At 50.9% G+C, this 22,959-nt stretch overlaps 2 protein-coding genes and 1 long non-coding RNA gene across 3 annotated transcripts in view; 1 reads left to right on the top strand and 2 right to left on the bottom strand.

The window, feature by feature from the left end:
* The window catches only part of MPDU1 (mannose-P-dolichol utilization defect 1), a gene marked incomplete at its 5' end in the record, with an annotated part of 7,841 nt that extends 3,962 nt beyond the window's left edge, over nucleotides 1-3,879 (top strand). The window contains 3 exon segments of the mRNA XM_082197889.1: nucleotides 783-901; nucleotides 2,569-2,679; nucleotides 3,409-3,879. Coding sequence (XP_082054015.1) covers nucleotides 783-901; nucleotides 2,569-2,679; nucleotides 3,409-3,528 — 350 coding nt within the window. The 3' untranslated portion in view covers nucleotides 3,529-3,879.
* LOC309518153 overlaps nucleotides 3,630-22,959 on the bottom strand; it is a 68,750-nt gene continuing 49,420 nt past the window's right edge. Inside the window, exon 2 of the long non-coding RNA XR_014213368.1 lies at nucleotides 3,630-4,028. This is a non-coding gene — a long non-coding RNA (uncharacterized lncRNA). The remainder of the gene's footprint in view (nucleotides 4,029-22,959) is intronic.
* SOX15 (SRY-box transcription factor 15) lies at nucleotides 11,939-20,001 on the bottom strand. Its single transcript, XM_082195884.1, has 2 exons — nucleotides 19,360-20,001; nucleotides 11,939-12,507 (listed from the first exon to the last, which is right to left on the bottom strand). The coding sequence occupies exons 1-2, from the start codon at nucleotides 19,929-19,931 to the stop codon at nucleotides 12,288-12,290; spliced, it is 792 nt and encodes a 263-aa protein (XP_082052010.1). The 5' UTR covers nucleotides 19,932-20,001; the 3' UTR covers nucleotides 11,939-12,287.

The following is a 22,959-nucleotide window of genomic DNA, read 5'->3' as shown; positions in this document are numbered from 1 at the left end:
TGTAGCACGTACGTTTAGCCCCTTCTACCTTGTTTTGATTCCGTAAGCTGGATGGCAGAGGCGACGCGATAGAATTTTTATAAAATTATGCCTGGCATGAAGAAAGCTTTTACTCCCCTTCTCGTAACACTCAAAGCCCGTAGACGCCCAAGAAGCTGGAATGTTGAAAGGACAAATAAATCTTCTTTTATTCGTGTGGCACACAGTTAAACTGTGGAACTCCTTCCTGCAGGAGGCAGCCGCGATGGCCACCAAATTGGAAGGCTTTAAAAGAGGAAGAGGAAGAGAGGCTGCTATTGATGGCTACTAAGCAACACAATTACCATCTACATACACAATAGACAATCTTTATAGAATTCCTTCAAACCATAACAAGTACAAAATGAATCCTTTAGTCTCAAAGTCTCTGAAAATCTTTAAATGAAGCGAGGTCCCAGACTTTGTACAATGAAAGACAAGCTGTGAAGCTTTGTGTATTCAGCAAATGTGATGTCCAACACAGTGATTCCGGATATAGACCACTGTTTCGTAGAATTCTTCATCGGCGTGGTGGGATGATATATAATCGCTTCATAAACTAAACAAAAATTGTAAACGATAATACAAACAGTAATGAAAAAGAGTTCATTGCTGTTTGTATTATAGTTTATAATTTTTGTAAAGTAATTTTTGTATACAGGTCATCGTCTGTAAAATGTTATTTTCAGTTTATGAAGCAATTACCGTATTTTTCGCCCTATAGGCTGCCTTCGTGACACAACGTCTCTTGTTTCAACCCCTAGGTGTGACCTTCCTGCTCGTCTACTTTGGAGTCCTGGCCCTCCTGCTCTCCTCACTCACACCCGTGGGGGTCGTGACGGCGCTCCAGGCGTTCAACATGCCCGCCATCATAACAAGCAGGGTAAGAGGCACCCGGGGGTGTGGGCATCGGAGAAACTCTGCCCCATAGGTGGTCCGCTTGCCTGAGTCTCAAACTCTGCAGTGCCCCTTAGACCTCTCGTTCCTCCAAAGATTGCAAACCCGCCTGATGTTTTGGGGAGCAAAAGGGACGCGGGTGGTGCTGTCGGTTAAACCACAGAGCCTAGGGCTTGCCGATCAGAAGGTCGGCAGTTCGAATCCCTGCGACGGGGTGAGCTCCCGTTGCTCGGTCCCTGTTCCTGCCAACCTAGCAGTTCGAAAGCACGTCAAAGTGCAAGTAGATAAATAGGTACCACTCCGGCGGGAGGTAAACGGTGTTTCCATGCACTGCTCTGGTTCGCCAGAAGCGGCTTAGTCATGCTGGCCACATGACCCAGAAGCTGTACGCCGGCTCCCTTGGCCAATAAAGCGAGATGAGCGCCGCAACCCCAGAGTTGGTCATGACTGGACCTAACGGTCAGGGGTCCCTTTACGTTTACGTTTGGGGAGCAAAGTGGGTGCTACTGTCCTGGGGGTGGGGGCCACTAAGAGGCAAGAGGTGTGTGCGCTGGAGATGGCTCCCCAAAAGCACACCAATCTCAGAGATCATCAGGAGGTTTGGGCCGGGTGTTTATCAGTATGCGGATGATACCCAGCTCTACCTCTCTTTCAAATCGGAACCAGTGAAGGTCCTGTGTTAGTGTCTGGAGGCGGTTGGAGGATGGATGGCGGCTAACAGATTGAAGTTGAATCCTGACAAGACAGAAGTACTTCTTTGGGGGGACAGGAGGCGGGCTGGTGTGGGGGACTCCCTGGTCCTGAATGGGGCAACTGTGCCCCCGAAGAACCAGGTGCGCAGCCTGGGAGTCATTGTGGACTCACCGCTGTCCATTTAGGCGCAGGTCAATTCTGTGTCCAGGGCAGCTGTCTCCCAGCTCCATCTGGTACGCAGGATGAGACCCTCCCTGCCCACGGACTGTCTGGCCAGAGTGGTGCATGCTCTGGTTATCTTCCGCTTGGACTACTGCCATGCACTCTACGTGGGGCTGCCTTTGAAGGTGACCCGGAAACTACAACTAATCCAGAATGTGGCAGCTAGACTGGTGACTGGGAGCGGCCGCCGGGACCACATAACACCGGTCCTGAGAGATCTGCATTGGCTCCCAGGATGTTTCCGGGCCCAATTCATAGTGCCGCTTTTGACCTGTGAAGATTTAAATGGCTCAGGACCACAATAACTCAACGACCGCCTCTTTCCTTATGAACCGACCCGGACCCTGAGATCACCTTCTGACACCCTTCTTTGTGTTTTTTTCTCCTTGAGGGGTCCAGAGAGCGGCAACACTAGAACGGGGCCTTCTCTGTAGTGGCTCCGCATCTGTGGAATTCTCTCCCCAGGGAAGTTCGCCTGGGGCCTTCATTACACACCTTTAGGTGCCAGCCAAAAACCTTCCTTTTTCACCAGGCCTTTGGTTGATCTTCTTGATATCCATCCAACACCCTTTTAGAATGTGGTTCTTTTTGGGGAGTTTTAAATTGGTTTATTGTCTTTGGTTTGATTTTATATGTTGTGCTCTTGCTGTGAACCGCCCCAAGACCTCCAAGTATAGGGCGATGTGTAAGTTGAATAAATAAATAAAAAGTTACACCTCTTCCCTGTGCCCCTAACAGCTCCTGCAAGCAGCCACAAACTATCGCAATGGCCACACAGGGCAGCTCTCCGCCGTCACAGCCTTCCTGCTTTTTGCAGGCTCTCTGGCCCGAATCTTCACTTCCATCCAGGTAGGCCAGGGTTCACCTGCCCAGGGTGGGTGGGGAGGGCAGAGAGGCATCATTCAAGTACGTTTCCGAGCACAATTCAAAGTGTTGGTGCTGACCTTTAAAGCCCTAAACAGCCTCAAAGGCCCAGTAGACCTGAAGGAGCGTCTCCACCCCCATCGTTCAGCCCGGACACTGAGGTCCAGCTCCGAGGGCCTTCTGGTGGTTCCCTCATTGCAAGAAGCAAAGCTACAGGGAACCAGGCACAGGGCCTTCTCGGTGGTGGCGCCCTCCCTGTGGAACGCCCTCCCACCAAATGTCAAAGAGAACAACAACTACCAGACTTTTAGAAGACACCTGAAGGCAGCCCTCTTTAGGGAAGCTTTTAATGTTTGATGTATTACAGTATTTTAATATTTTGTTGGAAGCCGCCCATTCTGGCTGGGGAAGCCCAGCCAGATGGGCGGGGTATAAATAATAAATTATTATTATTATTATTATTATTATTATTATTATTAGGCGGCGGCGAACAGCCTCAGCCCCGAAGTAAAGGAAGGAGTCGTTGGGCTTGCAGGAAATTGCTTTCTGTATTGAGGGTGAGGGTGGGTGGGATATAGATGTCGTTTTTTTTAATTTAAAAAACACTGGAAGCCGCCTCGCATCCCAACTTGGGCAGGCAGCCATTGGGGGAGAAGCTGGGGGCGCAAATAAAACCAGCAAACCTGCCTCGTTTGCCCCCTCCCCACCCCGCAGGAGACAGGAGACCCCCTCATGGCTCTCACCTACGTCGTGGCCTCATCCTGCAACAGCATCATCACGGGACAGCTGATTTATTACTGGAACGTCCCCGTGGACAAGCGCAAGAAGGAATAGGAGTCCTGGAGGGGTTCGTGACTCTTCCTCACCCCACCACCCTCCTGGACAAGAAGCACATCGGGAAAGGGGCCGATTTTCCAGGAAGTTTTTTCTCTCTCCTCTCTCTTTTTGCATTCTGAGCCAAGGGACAGTTGCAGTCTTTTTTCTCTGGGAATCTCGTGGGATTTGTACGCTGGAAACTGGGGTTGCTTTTCTTAATCAGCTGTGATTCCCCCACCCGGCCAGCAGGGCCAAGGTGGGGTGTGGGCAGGGCTCAGAGGCCTATGAGGAATAATTGTATATTCGGGGAGGGGTTTCTGCCTCCAGACTCCTCCCAGTAACCCAAATACAGGTGGGAGAGTATCCTGACTCGGCATACTGCGTTCTTCTTTAATCTGGCCCTTCGCTCAAAACAGTGAGGACTAGAACCTTGCGAGGAGATTTGGCTGTAGCTCAGCGACGAGAGAACTCTAGTGTCCCAATCAAGGGAAGTCATGTTGTCGTTTAGTCATGTCCGCCTCTTGGTGACCCCCTGGACCAGAGCACGCCAGGCCCTTCTGTCTTCCCGCAGTTTGGTCAAACTCATGCTGGTCCCTTCGAGAACACTGTCCCACCATCTCGTCCTCCGTCGTCCCCTTCTCCTTGTGCCCTCCATCTTTCCCAACACCAGAGTCTTTTCCAGGGAGTCTTCTCTTCTCAGGAGGGGGCCAAAGTCTTGGAGCCTCAGCTTCACGATCTGTCCTTCCAGTGAGCACTCAGGGCTGATTTCCTTCCCAATGGAGAGGTTTGATCTTCTTGCAGTCCATGGGACTCTCAAGAGTCTCCTCCAGCACCAGAATTCAAAAGCATCCATTCTTCGGCCATCAGCCTTCTTTATGGTCCAGCTCTCACTTCCATACATCACTAAGGGAAGTTATAGTACCACTCTATCCTGCCTTGGTCAGACCACACCTGGAGTCCTGTGTCCAGTTCTAGACACCGCAATTTGAGAAGGATATTGTGCCAAGGTGGGCACCCAAGAGGATCAAGGGTCTGGAAACCAAGCCTGATGAGGAACGGTCGAAGGAGTCGGGGATGTTTAGCCTGGGAGGAGATATCTTCAAATATTTGAAGGGCTGTCCCATGGAACAGGGAGCATGCTTTGCTTTCTCCTGCTCTGGACGGCGGGACTCAGACCAAGTAAAAACCAGGAAGAATTTCCCCTCTGGAGGTTGTGGTCTCTCCTTCCTTGCAGGTTCTTAAGCAGAGATTCGAAGGCTATCTGTCATGGATGCTTTAGCTGAGATTCCTGGATTGCAGGGGGCTGGAATGGGCGACCCCTGGGGTCTGTGACAAAAGCACACTCCTTGCGTGCAGAAAGTTGCAGGTTCAATCCCTGATGGTGCCTCCGGGTAGGGTTGGGAGAGGCTGCTGTCGCCCAGTGTAGACAATACTGAACTAGGTGGATGCCAGTGCTCTGAATAAAAGCCACTTCCCATCACTGCCAGCAGAGGGAGCTCTTGGGTTTGCTCCATCCAGGTGGGTCAACTTAAAGGTAAAGGGACCCCTGACCATTAGGTCCAGTCGTGGCCGACTCTGGGGTTGCGGCGCTCATCTCGCTTTACTGGCCAAGGGAGCTGGCGTATAGCTTCCAGGTCATGTGGCCAGCATGACTAAGCCGCTTCTGGCGAACCAGAGCAGCGTATGGAAACGCCATTTACTTTCCCGCTGGAGTGGTACCTATTTATCTACTTGCACTTTGAGGTGCTTTCGAACTGCCAGGTGGGCGGGAGCAGGGACCGAGCAACGGGAGCTCACCCCGTCATTGTGGGGATTTGAACCGCCGACCTTCTGATCGGCAAGCACTAGGCTCAGCGGTTTAGACCACAGTGCCACCCGAGTCCCTATATTACATTATTGTTATTGTATATTACATTAAAGGTAAAGGGACCCCTGACCATTAGGTCCAGTCGTGGCGGACTCTAGGGTTGCGGCGCTCATCTCGCTTTATTGGCCGAGGGAGCCAGCATACAGCTTCCGGGTCATGTGGCCAGCAGGACTAAGCCGCTTCTGGTGAACCAGAGCAGCGCACGGAAACGCCATTTACCTTCCCACTGGAGCGGTACCTATTTATCTACTTGCACTTTGATGTGCTTTTGAACTGCTAAGTTGGAAGGAGCAGGGACCGAGCAACGGGAGCTCACCCTGTCGTGGGGATTCGAACCGCCAACCTTCCGATCGGCAAGTCCTAGGCTCTGTGGTTTAACCCACAGCGCCACCCGCATCCCCATACTTCAATGTGCAGGTGTCTTAGTAATCCAATGCATTTTCAGTCTAAACTTTCCATGCCATCCTGCAAAAATACCAAATGCCCTGCAGGGGGGGAAGTGAGTGCTTCTCTCTCTGATTTGTGGGTGATGCTGGCGGGGGGGGGCGGGGGGCAGCCAGCCAGGGCGGGGCAGGGCATCCTAATTGGGGAGCTTAGCAAGATTTCGCTTCAGGGAGGGAGAGCAGGTGAGTCAGAGCAGATCTGCAGCTGTCTTCCTGGAGTGCCGTGGGGGGGGGATGTTATAGCGTTTAAACCTTTGCCAAAGGGTGTTTCCCCCCCCCACATACCGCCCCACCCTTTTACACACACACACACCCCCCGCTGCTTTTAGAATCACAACATCGCTGCACCTAAGCGGCTGAGATTTACCTGGATTGCAAAAGCAGCACACATAAAAGCCCGTGGATCGGGCCCCCCGGCCCGTCCAGTCCAGCTCCCTGTTCTCACAGGGGGCCAAATACCCCTCAAGACATGGGTAGGCAAACTTAAGGTCCAATCGCCTTCTCAATCCGGCCCACGGACGAGCGTGTTTTCGCATGGGTAGAATGTGTGCTTTTATTTACAATGCATCCCTGGGTTATTTGTGGGGCATAGGAATTCATTCATTTCCCCCCCAAAAAAATATAGTCCGGCCCCCCCACAAGGTCCGAGGGACAGTGGACCGGCCCCCTGCTGAAAAAGTTTGCTGTGCCCTACCTAAGAATCTAGGTAGACTGTCTCTGGAGCTGGAGTCTCCATGCTAACTTAAGAGCTTGGATCAAACCCAGTTTCCCATCCAGTCCAGCAACCTGTTTTCACGGGAGCTGACCAGGTGCCCCAAATGCAAGCCCGCGAGCAGGACCCGAGTGCGAGAGCCGCTCTCCCCTCCTGGGGTTTCCTGGAGCTGTGTATAACCATCACGGCAACTGGAAGCGGTTTTGCCGGATCCTTTTTCAAAGCCCTTTAGGTTGGTGGCCTCTTGTGGGAGGGAGTTCCATTGACTAACTGCCCACCTGCCCTTATCACAGGTGGGTTTAATCCTGCAGCCCGTTTTCAGTGGCCAAAGGGAGCGTCTCCATCTCTTACGAAGGGATTTTTAACCTACTTGGAGCCTCACATTGCATCTTGTGACAACATAGATCTTTAAAGTGAAAAGATGCGTTTCCAGCTGTGCGGGATCCATTGCCCATCACTTAATTAGGATTATGAAAAGATTGGGGCTCACTGTAACCCCAATTCATCAGTCTCTGGGGAGCACTTTCCCCTAAATTGCTGTTTTTGGACCACAAACCCCACTCAGTTATACCCAGTGCAACCAGAATGCTAGGAGCCAAAATACTTATCTGTAGGGAGACAGGCTGCCCCGATGCCCCCGCCCTCCAAAATGACTTGGCGACTGCCTCTGGCAACCTCCGTGCTGGACTACTGCAATGCTAGCTGCTTGGGGCCACCCCTTGAAGACTGTCCCGGGACTTCAAGTTGGTCCAAAATGCAGCAAAAACAGCCAGGTTTCTGGCTGGGCTTCTGTTTAGATCTCACGTAACCCACCCACACCACTGTTCAATTGTTCTGTGTTTTATATACTCCATTAAAACTAAAGCTCCTGTTTCAAAACAGCTGAGCTGGTTCAGGGTGCTCAAATTTGTGTTCGAAACCCTAAAATTATAACGTGGGATTGCGTTCCAAGAAACCCAAGTCTTCTTATATTGGGAACAACATTTGAAAAAAAGCCTTCAAGGACTCTCAACCTCTGGAAACAGTTTTGAAAACCAGGAGCGTTCCTGAGATTGCAGTTACAGAGGCACACGAGATCGCTGGGCGCTGTTTTGATGTCATTTCCCCATTTTTTGAGGTTGTTTCTGGCCTTTTAAATGGGTTTGTGCTGAGATCAGCAGAGAGGGCCTGGGGGAACATGGGAGTAAGCCCAGGGGGAGGAGAGGGCCTTTTCTGTGGTGGCCCCTAACCTACAGACCAGAGGTGCAACTGGTGCATTTGTGACACAGCTTCCACCGAATGCCAAAGACCTCTTTACCTTGGGTTGGAGTTTTTGACACTCAAAAGGGTATATTTTCCAGACCCGGCTTATTTTTACGCTCCAATTTTCAATCGTGTGGCTTTAATGCCCTAGCCTCCAAAAAGTGGGCAGTAAAGAAACCAGCTTTGCAAAATCCGGTGCCCTCGGAGCACAGGAAGGAGGCAGCCGTTGCAAAGCGATATCCGGAAAGGTGTGCTAAACTTAATAACTTCTCCCCACACCCAGACTCAAATGCATTTTCGGCTTTTCCTCAAAGGTGACCAGAGGAGGGCAACCAAAATGGTCAAAGGCCTGGAAACGATGCCTTATGAGGAACGGCTAAGGGAGCTGGGCATGTTTAGCCTGGAGAAGAGGAGGTTAAGGGGTGATATGATAGCCATGTTCAAATATATAAAAGGATGTCCCATAGAGGAGGGAGAAAGGTTGTTTTCTGCTGCTCCAGAGAAGCGGACACGGAGCAATGGATCCAAACTACAAGAAAGAAGATTCCACCTAAACATTAGGAAGAACTTCCTGCCAGTAAGGGCTGTTCGACAGTGGAATTTGCTGCCAAGGAGTGTGGTGGAGTCTCCTACTTTGGAGGTCTTTAAGCAGAGGCTTGACAACCATATGTCAGGAGTTCTCTGATGGTGTTTCCTGCTTGGCAGGGGGTTGGACTCGATGGCCCTTGTGGTCTCTTCCAACTCTAAGATTCTATGATTCTATGTGACCAACAATTCACACGTCTCAGTATGCAATGAGGCGAAGCAGACACACAGTGGGAATGGAATTAACTGTGCATTATTGCAGGTTTCTAAACTGGCCCATGTAGTCGCAACTGGACCAGCGCCGGTGGCAAAATGTGACGGGCACCTTGAGAATTTCGAACCGTGTTTTGGGATGTTCCTTTTCCCACCCTGCAATAAGTCTCCTCAAGAGGAGGAAGGGGAATTGCTGTGCCGTTTTTATTTGAGAAAAGCCTTTTGGGGGAAAAAACAAAACGCACAAGCAGCATCCGGATTGGAAGGGCCCGCCCAAAGGTCATCCATCTCAACCCCGCCGGCAATGCACAAGTCACAGCCGAGAACTGCGCTGTTCGCAAGGCTTTAAGTCGACCGCGTTGTCTCTTGACCCGAAATGCCGCCAAGCGCTGCAACCTTTCCTTCCTAAGGAGGCCAATCTAAGCAATTCCGCTCGCCCTTTTCGGATCAGGGCTGGAAGGGACATGTTTGAGGGCGGGCGGGGAGCAGGGCTGCCCCCGAAAACTGGGCTCGCTCCGGTTCCCGGGCCTGTGGGTGGCAGCCTGCCCTACCCTTGGCACACACCTGTCCCGGCACGAAAGAGGTGAGTCACCCATCGCCAGAGACTGGCGGGAGGTGGGTACAGAAAAGGGGTTGCCTGCGCTGTGCCAGAGGGACCCAGCAGCAGCCAATTCCATTTTCCTGTAGAAAAAGAGACGGTCACGGAACAGAGAAATTACACAAAACAAATGAAATTCCGTGAAAATCCCTGAAACGAGAAGTAATCGACTGGAAATATTATCTTATAGAATTAAACTTAGTAACAAAAATCAAAAAGTTTAAGGGGAAAATTAGAAAATCCCTGAAATGAGAAGTAATTGACTGGAAATATTATTATCTTACAGAATTAAACTAAATACCAAAAATCAAAAAAGTTTAAGGAAAAAATTAGAACTGAACAAAGCCTTAACAGGACGCCGGGCACAAACCTCGTTTCACTGAACTATTCAGTTTCCTCAGAAGGAAATAAGAGAAATCATAAACCTTAAATGATTTTAAACTCAAGAACAGGGCTGAAACGCTCCCCCCGAGTTTACAAAAAAGGTCTGGAAACCTAAATGGCAAGTTTTAGCCCAATTTAAAGAAAGCCAAGCAGTAGGAATAAGGAGTTGAGGGCTCGGCTGTGAAAACTCTAGGACTGCCTTTACAAAAAGATTTTAAAAACCAACATAGCACAAATTCAAAGAAAGGAATATAAAATAAGCTGTTTTAGATTTTAAACTCAAAAACAGGGCTGAAATGCTCCTTTGGTCTAGATGTTACTGCTGATGTTAATCTAGGTTTTTCCAATTTTTCCCTTAAACTTTCTGATTTTTGTTATTTAGTTTAATATATTTCTATAAGATAATATTTCTAGTCTATTACTTCTCGTTTCAGGGGTTTTCTAATTTTCCCCTTAAACTTGCCGATTTTTGTTATTTGGTTTAATTTTATAAGATAATATTTCTAGTCGATTACTTCTCATTTCAGGGGTTCTCTAATTTTCCCCTTAAAGTTTCTGATTTTTGTTATTTAGTTTAATATATTTCTATAAGATAATATTTCTAGTCTATTACTTCTTGTTTCAGGGGTTTTCTAATTTTCCCCTTAAACTTTTGATTTTTGTTATTTAGTTTAATTCTATAAGATAATATTTCTAGTCGATTACTTCTCGTTTCAGGGGTTTTCGCAGCATTTCATCTGTATCTTTCATTTGTTTTGTGTAATCCCCTTTTCCTGGGCAGGGACCCAGTGCCAATGTCCCAGCTGGATGGATCTATAGCGCGATGCGACAAAAGGCCGCTTCCTGTGACCCTTCGTTCGCAACCATGAGGACTAGCTGCTTGCTTCGTTTTCAAGGGAACGGCTGTAGCTCAGTAGGAGCAGGACAGCTGCTTGGCTTGCAGAAGTTCCCAATGGAGATACCCTTCCTGAAACCCCGGCGAGCCACTGCTGCCCGTGACCTCGCTCGGTCCAGTATACAGAAGTCCTGTTTTGGGGGGGACGGGAGGAGGGCAGGTGTGGAGGACTCCCTGGTCCTGAATGGGGCAGCTGTGCCCCTGAAGGACCAGGTGCGCAGCCTGGGAGTCATTCTGGACTCACTGCTCTCCATGGAGACGCAGGTCAGTTCCGGGTCCAGGGCAGCTGTCTGCCAGCTCCATCTGGGACGCAGGATGAGACCCTACCTGCCCGTGGACTGTCTGGCCAGAGTGGTGCATGCTCTAGTTATCTCCCGCTAGGACTACTGCAATGCGCTCTGCGTGGGGCTACCTTTGAAGGTGACCCGGAAACTGCAACTAATCCAGAATGTGGCAGTCAGACTGGTGACTGGGACCACATAACACTGGTCCTGAGAGATCTGCATTGGCTCACAGGACGTTTCCAAGTACAATTCAAAGTGTTGGTGTTGACCTTGAAAGCCCTAAACAGCCTCAAAGGCCCAGTAGACCTGAAGGAGCGTCTCCACCCCCATCATCCATCCCTGACACTGAGGTCCAGCTCCGAGGGCCTTCTGGCGGTTCCCTAAGTGCGAGAAGCCACGTTACAGGGAACCAAGCAGAGGGCCTTCTCGGTGGTGGCGCCCGCCCTGTGGAACTCCCTCCCACCAGAATTTTAGAAGACATCTGAAGGCAGCCCTGTTTAGGGAAGCTTTTAATGTTTAATAGACTGTTGTATTTTAATATTCTGTTGGAAGCCGCCCAGAGTGGCTGGGGAAACCCAGCCAGATGGGCGGGGTATAAATATATTTATTTATATTTATATTTATTATTATTATTATTAGGCTAGCAGCCTCAGCCCCAAAGTAAAGGAAGGAGGCTTGGGCTTGCATTACAGTATTTTAATATTTGGTTGAAAGCTGCCCAGAGTGTATGGGGAAGCCCAGCCAAATGGGCGGGGTATAAATAATTATTATTATATCCATGGTCTGACTCTGTATGGGCAGTTCCCCGTGCTTCTATTCCCCTTAAAACTTCCAGCCATCTTTGCGCCTTTGCAGCTACAGGTTTCCAGGCACATCCAGACTTCCTCAGCCACATTTCGCAGAATTTTCATGTTGGTACCCCACAAGGTCATCCAGCCCAACCCACTTCAACGCACAGCAACCTGGACACATGGCCATCCGTGAACTTCCCTGGCAAGTTGTGGTCCAAGGCAACTGAGGTGCACTATTTTGCTGCTACATGGGGTCCCGGCTGAAATTCCTGCCTTGCGGGGTCCGGGGTTGGTCTAGATGATATTTGCAGGTCCCTTTTCCAACTCTACAATTTGCCAAGAGCCCGCAAGCACCCCCCTGCCCATCGCATCCCACAAATCGGGGTCTTTCACACAAACAGCTTTTATTCCTTTTTTTTAATATAAAAACTTGTTTAAAAAAAGTAGTTAGCAAAATATAACCCCCCTCCCCTTTAGGCTTCCCACCCACCCAAACGAGGAATCCCTGCTAGCAGGAATTGGGACCCACCCACCCTTAAGAGTTTCCCATTTCCTTCATTTCTTAAGGTAAAAAAAGAAAGAAAAAATGTCCTGTACAAATCTTCCCGCTTCAATATACGCAAGGCACAAACTTGTGCACAAGTGAAATTAAGTTTATCCCCTTTTGCACGAAGCTGGGGAAATAAAACAGCCCCTGAACCAACACCCCCCCCCAAAAAAACCCCAAATTAAATCAGTCCTTTCTCCGCCACCTTCAAACCAGTTAAAGGTGGGTCAGGGGAGGCGTGTTGCTGAACCCCAAGTAGGGGTGCTGGGAAATGCAGTATTGGGGCGCCCCCTCCGCAGCGTCGCACGCCTGCAGGGAATAAGCCGTCATCACGTCGTGGAAATCGCCGAAGGAGTGGTGAAACTGCTGCAAGCCACCTTCTTGTTTGATCATTGTGGCCACCATCGGGGAGGGCTGGGCGCCATACGTCAGGGTGCTGCGGAAACAAAGAGAGAGAGGGCGTCGGGAGTTGTAGCACCGGCCGCTAGGATCGCCTCGCAGGCACAAAACCGCACCGTTGCAAGGGGGTCCCCCAAAGGTCATCCATCCCAACCCGCGCATTTAAAGCGCGCCCGGTGCGCACAAACTCCCCCATGGAGACTCGGGAACTGTAGTTTGCCCTACAATTCCCAGCAGCCGGCCACAAACACCGACCAGTCTTCTCCAGCCCAGCTCACGCTTCTGAAATGAAAGAATATTCATACACGTACTTGACACCAGCAGGACTCCTGGGTCCCTGAAACAGGGGGGCCTGACACATAAAATATTTTTTTTACAAAGTGCCCCCATGCGCCCAAAAAAGTGGTTTTTGGGAGAGGAGTATTACCGCCTCCATCCTAGCTAGTAGACCTCTCTTCCTCCATAGATGGCTTCTCCTCTTTTAAAGCTATCGAGATTATTAGTGGGCCCCGCTGCCTCCTGTGGCAGGGAGTTCCGCAGTCTGTGCTGCGTGAATAAGGACTTTCACCAGTCTCAAAATCCATAAATCTCGAGGATCCTGTTTTAACAGGAGGAGGAGCAGACGAGAGCAACATCCCCAGAGGCCCCTAGTGGCCGGCTCACCACCCAAGGAACCCCCGGCGCCAGTCCCCCACCCCATATATACTATGGGTATTCAGAAATAGAACCTCCATTTTCAGGAATAGTCTACCGGGGCTCGCCTGGCAGGCCTGGTTTTTTGAGTAAATATTGCTTTAAAATATAAACGTACAACGAAGGTAAGTACGCTTTCCTTTGTATTTACTCCATATGTAATAATAATAATAAATTTATTATTATTAATTATTATTATTATTATACCCCGCCCATCTGGCTGGGCTTCCCCAGCCACTCAGGGCGGCTTCCAACCAAATATTAAAATACAATAATGCATCAAACATCGAAAGCTTCCCTAAACAAGGGCTGCCATCAGATGCCTATTAAAAGACTAATCCCTTCTTATAAAAGTGATTTCCTTATCACACGGCTCCAAAATCCCTTGCGGACCTTCACCTTCTTGTATATTAGATTATCTATCTCATATAGGGCCTGGTTTTCTTATTGCACGGGCCTTAGAAACCCCGGCGATTACGCAGTCTCGGGCTGTGTGGTGCAATGGTTAAAGGCAGGCATAGGCAAACTCCAGATGTTTTGGGACTACAACTCCCATCATCCCTAGCTAGCAGGACCGGTGGTCAGGGATGATGGGAATTGTAGTCTCAAAACATCTGGAGGGCCGGAGTTTGCCTGTGCCTGCTGAAGAGCGTCGGGGGCTTCGACTTCGAAGGGACCCGGGTTCGAATTCCGCACACTGCCATGAACCTCGACTGGATGTGACCCGGGAGAAGCATTCGCAGCACAGCCTGAGCTCCCGGGAGGAAAAAGACGCTATGACAAATGAAATAATGTTAATAATACGTAAATAACCCGAGCCCTGAAGCCACACCAGACAGCAAATTCTTGTTACATCTCCAATATTCTTCTCCAAATGAGCAGGTTTCACTAATTAATTTGGATATGGCAGAATATATGAAAAGTGAAATTAAGGAAACGCAGAAAGAGTGGGAAGGAAGTTTTAAAATGTTCAAATGAATCAGTGAAATGTATATATCTGAAAAGTATAATTTTTTAAAAGAAATAAATCTCTAATATTGTAAGAAATTGGAGGGGAACTTCTCCAGTTTGTGTGGGAAGGCAACGATGTGGTTTTTTTAAATTAAATTTGTGTACCACCCCATAGCCATAGAGCTATATAGTATTGGATTTATTTATTCACTAATTATTATTATTACTATTATTATTACAAGAGCCAGGATGTCAGAACAGGCCCTCGTAAAGACCTGGGTTCAGATCCCTCCACTCAGCCCTGCAGCTCACTGTCGCTGCCTCTCTCAGCCTGTCCTACCTCACACTGCCTCTGGTGGCAGGGAGTTCCGCCGTCTAACTTTCTTTCGCCCGCCCTAAATCAGCCAACCGCCGGGGCTGGGCTGGATGACCTTTGAGGGCCCCCTTCCAACGCTCACAAAGTTGTGCGCTAGGCTGTGAGGTGGCCATAACCCCAGGAGAGCACCTGCCGGGCCCAGCCCTTCGCCACCTGCGGGGAAGAGAGAGAAAGCTAATCCCCCCCCCCGGGGCCTGTGGGGCGGGACTGCATTCCTCGCCAGCCTGTTCTTCCAGTTTTGGCTGAGAGCCCCCAAACCTGTCCGGACATGCCGGCCTGCCAGCTCCAGACCCTCCTCACCCAGCATCCTCCGCCCGCCGGCCCAGGGGTCCCCGGAATCCGGACCACCACTCTCCACCCTCAAAGCTTCCCCCTCTGTTTGGGGGACCCAGGAGTCCTGCCTCTCCCTTTGTTTAGGGGACCCAGGAGTCCTGCTCTCCTCTGTTTCAGGGACCCAGGAGTCCTGCTCTCCCTTTGTTTAAGGGACCCAGGAGTCCTGCTCTCCCTTTGTTTAAGGGACCCAGGAGTCCTGCTCTCCCTTTGTTTAAGGGACCCAGGTGTCCTGCTCTCCCTTTGTTTAAGGGACCCAGGTGTCCTGCTCCCCTCTGTTTCAGGGACCCAGGAGTCCTGCTCTCCTCTGTTTCAGGGACCCAGGAGTCCTGCTCTCCTCTGTTTCAGGGACCCAGGAGTCCTGCTCTCCCTTTGTTTAAGGGACCCAGGAGTCCTGCTCTCCCTTTGTTTAAGGGACCCAGGTGTCCTGCTCTCCTCTGTTTCAGGGACCCAGGAGTCCTGCTCCGCTCTGTTTCAGGGACCCAGGAGTCCTGCTCTCCTCTGTTTCAGGGACCCAGGAGTCCTGCTCTCCCTTTGTTTAAGGGACCCAGGAGTCCTGCTCTCCTCTGTTTCAGGGACCCAGGAGTCCTGCTCTCCTCTGTTTCAGGGACCCAGGAGTCCTGCTCCGCTCTGTTTCAGGGACCCAGGAGTCCTGCTCTCCTCTGTTTCAGGGACCCAGGAGTCCTGCTCTCCCTTTGTTTAAGGGACCCAGGTGTCCTGCTCCCCTCTGTTTCAGGGACCCAGGTGTCCTGCTCCCCTCTGTTTCAGGGACCCAGGAGTCCTGCTCTCCTCTGTTTCAGGGACCCAGGAGTCCTGCTCTCCTCTGTTTCAGGGACCCAGGAGTCCTGCTCTCCTCTGTTTCAGGGACCCAGGAGTCCTGCTCTCCTCTGTTTCAGGGACCCAGGAGTCCTGCTCTCCTCTGTTTCAGGGACCCAGGAGTCCTGCTCTGCTCTGTTTCAGGGACCCAGGAGTCCTGCTCCGCTCTGTTTCAGGGACCCAGGAGTCCTGCTCCCCTCTGTTTCAGGGACCCAGGAGTCCTGCTCCGCTCTGTTTCAGGGACCCAGGAGTCCTGCTCCCCTCTGTTTCAGGGACCCAGGAGTCCTGCTCTCCCCTCTGTTTGGGGGACCCAGGAGTCCTGCTCTCCCCTCTGTTTGGGGGACCCAGGAGTCCTGCTCTCCCCTCTGTTTGGGGGACCCAGGAGTCCTGCTCTCCCCTCTGTTTGGGGGACCCAGGAGTCCTGCTCTCCCCTCTGTTTGGGGGACCCAGGAGTCCTGCTCTCCCCTCTGTTTGGGGGACCCAGGAGTCCTGCTCTCCCCTCTGTTTGGGGGACCCAGGAGTCCTGCTCTCCTCTGTTTCAGGGGCCCAGGAGTCCTGCTCTCTCTCTCTGGGGGACCCAGGAGTCCTGCTCTCTCTCTCTGTTTGGGGGACCCAGGAGTCCTGCCTCTCCCCTCTGTTTCAGGGACCCAGGAGTCCTGCCTCTCCCCTCTGTTTCAGGGACCCAGGAGTCCTGCTCTCCTCTGTTTCAGGGACCCAGGAGTCCTGCCTCTCCCCTCTGTTTGGGGGACCCAGGAGTCCTGCCTCTCCCCTCTGTTTCAGGGACCCAGGAGTCCTGCCTCTCCCCTCTGTTTCAGGGACCCAGGAGTCCTGCCTCTCCCCTCTGTTTGGGGGACCCAGGAGTCCTGCCTCTCCCCTCTGTTTCAGGGACCCAGGAGTCCTGCCTCTCCCCTCTGTTTGGGGGACCCAGGAGTCCTGCCTCTCCCCTCTGTTTCAGGGACCCAGGAGTCCTGCCTCTCCCATGCCTTCTCCCTCCCTCCCTCTGCCCCACACATGCCAAGAAGCTCGGGTGCGAGTGCGAGTTAGGCCACCCTCGGTCACGACCTCAGGGGCAGGGCTCCCCTTTGCGTGTCTGGCGCAGGGCAGGGCGATGATGCACCCTGCAGAGCACCCAGGGAGCTGGCAACCCCCCGGGTGGGGGTGGGGGGCCGCGCCCAGATTGCCAGGGCCAGCACCCAGCCAGCTTTGCCGGGGCATGACGCTGAGACAGATCTGGGGCAGCAAGCCAGGGCGCTGGGGATCGCGCTCCAGGAAGGAAGGAGGGCAGCCCCGGGGTGGAAGGCAGGACTCCTGGGTCCCTGAAACAGAGAGCAGGACTCCTGGGTCCCTGAAACAGAGGAGAGCAGGACTCCTGGGTCCCCAAAATAGATGGGAGCAGGACTCCTGGGTCCCCCAGAGGGGAGAACAGGACTCCTGGGTCCCCCAAACAAAAGGGGCAGGACTCCTGGGTCCCCAAAATAGAGGGGAGCAGGGCTCCTGGGTCCCCAAAATAGAGGGGAGGCAGGACTCCTGGATCCCTGAAACAGAGGGGGGCAGAATTTTATTTTCTGTAAAGGGACATTGGGCAATCTGGGTTCTCAACTCGGGTGGCAGCAAAGAAGACAGATCCAATTTTAAATCATCTTTTGTAGTCTATTGTTATTTCAACTTGTTTAAAGTTTCGAATCACAGTTCTTTTCTCTGGCTTGATCTCCGCTTTCAGGTTGCCGGGGCTGTATCCTTTCTAAACAAACACAATCAAGCAGTGTTTAAATTTTATCATTCAAGGTGGGTAGGGACTCCTAGATTCTCTGCAAAAAATCCCTGCATTCTCCCCACAAAAAGAAGTTTTTACCTTGCCCTAGAAACAACATTTGGAAGCAGATGTGCGGAAAGACACCTCCCTCCTCTCCGGAGAACCCAGGTGTCCTGTTCTTGTAACACAATCAGCAGCTGAAAAGCTTATCTCCATAGATGACACTTAAGCCAATTCGGGAAAATCTGCCCCCAGCACAGATCCCAGAACTGAATCCTGGACCGCAGGAATTTAGCAGCCAATTGCAGCTGCCTCTGTGTAGGCGGCAGCTCTAGTGAGGAACTGCAGCAAGCAGTTCCCCTGTTCCCCATTCCAGATAGAGACGCAATTTAAAGAAAAAATTCACATTTTTTGGGTGATGCAAAAAGGGGTGCTTAATTTGGAAAAACACAAAACCTGATTTATGAGCCGGTGTTGGAGCATAGTGGTTAGAGCGCAGACCTAGGACCTGGGAGAAGACCCAGATATAAATGCCACTAAATAAATAAAAGGGAGGTTGTTTTTTTGCACGCGTTAAAACATTCCTGCAAATCGGAACACGGGATGGGATTTCTGGCTGGATAGGAAACCCAACAGGGAGATTTTCTCCTTTTTTTCCCTCCCTCTCTTTGGTGCTTTTGTAAAGCAAGAGGAAGGCTCGTCTGGCACGCTCAGCTGAAGGCAAATCCAGGAAGTCCGTTTCGTGAGAAGCCGAAATGGTCCCGATCCACCAAGCGCACAGCGCTTAGGCCTGGTTTTTCTCCAAAGTAAACCCTCCTGCTGCGCTTCTCTGCAGCTTCCTCCGCAGGGAAGCACGCACAGGATCGCAGCCCCCACCAAGCTGGAAAGGACACCGCGGAGCTTACTCGCGAGTAAGCACGCACAGGATCGCCTGCAAGGAGGCTAGAAGAGAGGGGAAGGTTTTCTCCACGAGAAGCTCCAAATGTAGTCCAAATTATTTATTGCAGTATTAGTCGCCCTCAACAGAATCATTGCGATGCATCAAACCAAGCCTTGATCCGAGTAGACCCACTGAAAGTAACAGCCATTTTCATTATTTTTACTGGGTCTACTCTGAGCAGAAGTGACTGCTTGATGCAACCCAGTGAAGTGAACTGGCGTTGCTGCCACCCGAAGTCCAAGCGCTTCCCGAGTCTACTCTTGAGTAGAGACGGCACTGCACGCAGCCCCTTGAAACTGGACATCGCTACCACCCGAGGCCGTTGTTTCAATGGGTTTACTCCGAGGAGAGCTTCCCAAACTTCTCGCTGAAATGAGACGAAGTCTTGCTCCAAGTAGGACTAATGGCGCATGCAACCCATTGACGTTAAAGGACACCACTAACTCCCAAGCTGCAAGAGCTTCAATGCGCCTACTCTCGAGTAGGGCTCACCTCCAACCCACTGCATGCAGTCTACGGACGTTTCTACCCTAGATCTAAAGAGTTTCCTACTCACGTGCAGGGCTCACCCACAACCCCACTGAAATCTAGGACATTGCTACCTGGGGTCTAACGTTTCCACGCGTTTACTCTGCTTTAATAAAAAGTATTTTTAAAAAAGAGTCTACTCAGAGTAGGGCTTACCTACAGCCCATTGAAGTTAACGGACGTTGCTTCCCAGGGTGTAAAAATTTAACGCGCCTCCTCCCGAGTAGGGCTCGCCTCCAACCCACGGAAACCTACGGACGCGGCTACGCAAGGTCTACACTTTCCACGCCTCTACACCGGAGTAGAGCTCACCTACCACCCAGTGGACGTCGTACGCCCCTTCCAACCTCCAGAGGGTCTACTCGCGAGCAGGACCGAACTCGAAGCCTCCCTCCCTGCGCTCAAAGCGTCCCGAGGGGTCTCCTCCGAGCATTACGCGCCACCACCATCCCCAAGCCACCCATCCCCACCGCGCGCCGTCGGGGCTGCTCTTCTTGCTCACCTGTAGGGCGCCGGGGATCCGGCCCCGTAGCCTCCTCCTCCGCCTCCGGGTCCTCCTTGGGCGAGCTCGTAAGGGTAGCAGGCGCCCCTGCCGTCGGGGGTCCCTCCTGGCGCGGCGTATGCGCTCCAGGCGCGCGTCTCGGCCGTCGGGGCGCACGGAAAGGTTCCTGGCGAGGCGGCTGCTGCTGCCGGTGCGCCCTTGTCCCGTGCGCGCCCGGATCCGCCCTTGCGCCGGGGCCGGTACTTATAATCGGGGTAGTCCTTCATGTGCAAAGCCCGGAGGCGCTTGGCCTCGTCGACGAAGGGCCGCTTCTCGGCGTCGGGGAGCAGTTTCCAAGCGGCGCCCAGGCGCTTGGAGATCTCCGAGTTGTGCATCTTGGGGTGTTCCTGTGCCATCTTGCGCCGTTGCGCGCTCGACCACACCATGAAAGCGTTCATGGGGCGCTTGACTTTCTCCAGGGGGTCCTCGGCGGGGGGAGGAGGAGGAAGCGCCCGAGGGGCGGCAGCAGCAGGGATCGGGGCCCCTCCGGGCTCTTGCTGCAGCGGAGCTTCCGCGGGGAAAACGGCAAACATCTCCTCCTTCGATGGGGGCGCGCCGACTAGAGGACCTCGGGGGAACCCGCTAGCCGGGGAAGAAGCTGCAGGCAAGACGGCATGGGCAAAGCGCAGCGCCGGGGCTTATATAGGGTGGGAGGGCGGGGCATGTGGGAGACACGCCCCCTCTCAGCATCGGCCACGCCCCCCACTTTTAACTCCTCGCTCGCCCTCCAATTTGGGAATCTCCATCCGTTGAACTGATTTTAGAATGAATTGATTTTAGAATGCTGTATTATTTTACTGTTGTTAGCCGCTCTGAGCCCGGCTTTGGCTGGGGAGTGCAGGATATAAATAAAATTATTATTATTATTATTATTATTATTATTATTATTATTAGGCTTCGTCCTAGCCGCGGAACCTCTGTTTCTCTGAAATGGGAGCGAATGTGGGGTGGGCAAGAGTGCTTCTGAGCACGTACAGAGAGAGAATGAGAATGAGACGGTTCCCAGGCCAAAATAGCGAATGAAGTTCGCAATCATTGATTGATTGATTGATTGATTGATTGCATAATTATTTAGTTGGGGGTTTTTTCCCCTTCCAAAAAGAACTCAAAGCGACTTCTCTTTGGCGCAGCGATTGTTGGCGATGTTCCTTTTTAGCGATTGGTGTTTTGTTTGACTGCCTGCTGTGGTCAGACGCCTGGGGCAGTGCCTTTATTTCGATAAAAGGAAAGCAGCCGAGAAATTATTGAAATGGCAATGATTGAATCATAGAATCCTAGAGTTGGAGGAGACCACAAGGGCCATCGAGTCCAACCCCCTGCCAAGCAGGAAACACCATCAGAGCACTCCTGACATATAGATGTCAAGCCTCTGCTTAAAGACCTCCAAAGTAGGAGACTCCACCACACTCCTTGGCAGCAAATTCCACTGTCGAACAGCTCTTACTGTCAGGAAGTTCTTCCTAATGTTTAGGTGGAATCTTCTTTCTTGTAGTTTGGATCCACTGCTCCGTGTCCGCTTCTCTGGAGCAGCAGAAAACAACCTTTCTCCCTCCTCTATGTGACATCCTTTTATATATTTGAACATGTCTATCATATCACCCCTTAACCTCCTCTTCTCCAGGCTAAACATGCCCAGCTCCCTTAGCCGTTCCTCATAAGGCACTTTGATAAATAAGCATGCCCCAGGACTGCAGTCATTCTTGTAGGATTAGAGAGGGAGGGAAAATCTTTATTTTCCCAGGGGGCTGGACTAGATGGCCGCTGGAGTCCCTTCCAGCTACACATTTCTATAACTCCCTCTCTCCTTACACCCCTTGGAACTAGCAGGCCTGGATTTTTTTTAGGGGGGGGGAAAGGGGGAGAGAGAAATTATTTGCCCCCTCCCAAAATCCACAGCAGGCCAATTCCTTTACTAAGCCAACCAAGGAAGAGAAAATCACTGCCTTGGTGTTAAAAAGTCATAAAAGTCTGTGCACTGGTCTGTCTTAAAAGGGAGTGCAGGAAGAGATAGAGGACTTAATTGATTTGGCCTCTCGGAGGTGCCAGGAGGGTTCGGATTTCACCCAGGGATGAAGATAAAAGCAAAAATCTCATCCCCCCCCCCTTTTAAAATAAAATAAAATCTTTTGCCTTAATAGAAACAGGCAGGTTCCCTGTAGCAGAGGAAAACAGTATAGAGTGAAACAAAGCCATTTTCTTTTTCCCCTTTCTTTTCCTTTTTTTCTCCTGTCTCAAATCCTTTATTATTTTATTCACATAATATACATTCTTTTCAACAAACAACTCCAAAATAAGCGGACAACTCCAAAACAAAACCGTATGTAACAAAGCGGTAAGTCTCATGTTTTCATTTACACTGATATCCCCTTTACTTGATATTTCCTGCTGCTTTCTGCTTTCCTTATAGAATCTTTATAAAAATTTAAATCTCTTAAATCCTATACCAATCTTTAACCATTTCAATCAATCCCTTCCCCTCCCTCCCCCACAGCCCAGCACTTCCCTCTACCTGTGTGTGATCTCTACCTACTATTAGTTTTGTTATTGTTGCATTATTCACTTTATTTGCTATTCCATCCTTGATATATTAATATCCTATCTCCTTTTAAACTTTTTAAAGCCATTTTCATATTAGCAAAGTCAGAGATTGATTTTAGTTATGTTTCGAAACTCATCAGGTAGCTTCGCCTTGTGGTTGGAGGCAATGCTCCCCTTGAAAGAATTGATCCCTGAGTCCAAGCAGTATAAAAACTTCCTGAAAGTAAGAACTGTTTGGCAGTGGCACTCAGGAGGTGGCGGACTCTCCTTCCTCAGATGTTGTCAAGCAGAGGTTGAACCCTCATCTGCCAGGGGGTTGGGATAGATGGCCCTCGGGGGTCCCTTCCGACTCTGCTATTCTATGATGCAGCTGGGGCAGACGAAGGCCTCCGGTTTTGCTGCTACAGGTGCACAATGGTGTTTCTCCTCTCTGCAGTGCTCTCAGCAGTCTCTCCTCCTCTGGTTCTTCATTTGGTGTGGGCCTGTTTTCCTTGTGCACATTTTGAACGGAAGGGCACCACAGTCCGCAAGTCTTCTTCTTCTTCTTCTTCTTCTTCTTCTTCTTCTTCTTCTTCATCTTCATCTTCATCTTCTTTGGCGATCCCTCGTAGCCGAGTAAGATTGTCTCCCATAAACACAGTTTTAACAGTGAGTCCATAAGTGACTGTGGAGGCCAATTCTGGACCCACACGTCCTTCCACAGTGGGGACATTGGTTTCTGGGTAGGAGTCCATCACGGTGTGGATTTGCCAAAATAAAAAAAATTCCTTCCAGTAGCACCTTAAAGACCAACTAAGTTAGTTCTTGGTATGAGCTTTCGTGTGCATGCACACTTCTTCAGATAAACTTCTTCTTGGATTTGCCAAGCGTGCCTTCCTCTTAGCCCGTTTCTCCCTTGCGTCCTGAGTTCAAGTGTCTTCAAAACCCACGACACCTTTGGTAAAGGCTGTTCTCCAACTGGAGCGCTCGCAGGCCAGTGTTTCCCAGTTGTTAGTATCTATACTACATTTTTTTAGATTTGCC

Source organism: Podarcis vaucheri, assembly GCF_965113315.1.
Source record: "Podarcis vaucheri genome assembly, chromosome: 13".
NCBI classification, from domain to species: domain Eukaryota; kingdom Metazoa; phylum Chordata; class Lepidosauria; order Squamata; family Lacertidae; genus Podarcis; species Podarcis vaucheri.
This window is presented reverse-complemented; position numbering and strand designations above follow the sequence as displayed.

Bases quoted from the DNA above. Each gene is read 5' to 3' on its own strand.
- SOX15 (XM_082195884.1), bottom strand. From the start codon at position 19,931: ATGTTTGCCGTTTTCCCCGCGGAAGCTCCGCTGCAGCAAGAGCCCGGA. The intron at 12,508-19,359 runs GTGAGCAAGAAG...TTGTTTCCGCAG, and splicing joins GGATCCCCGGCGCCCTACAG to CACCCTGACGTATGGCGCCC.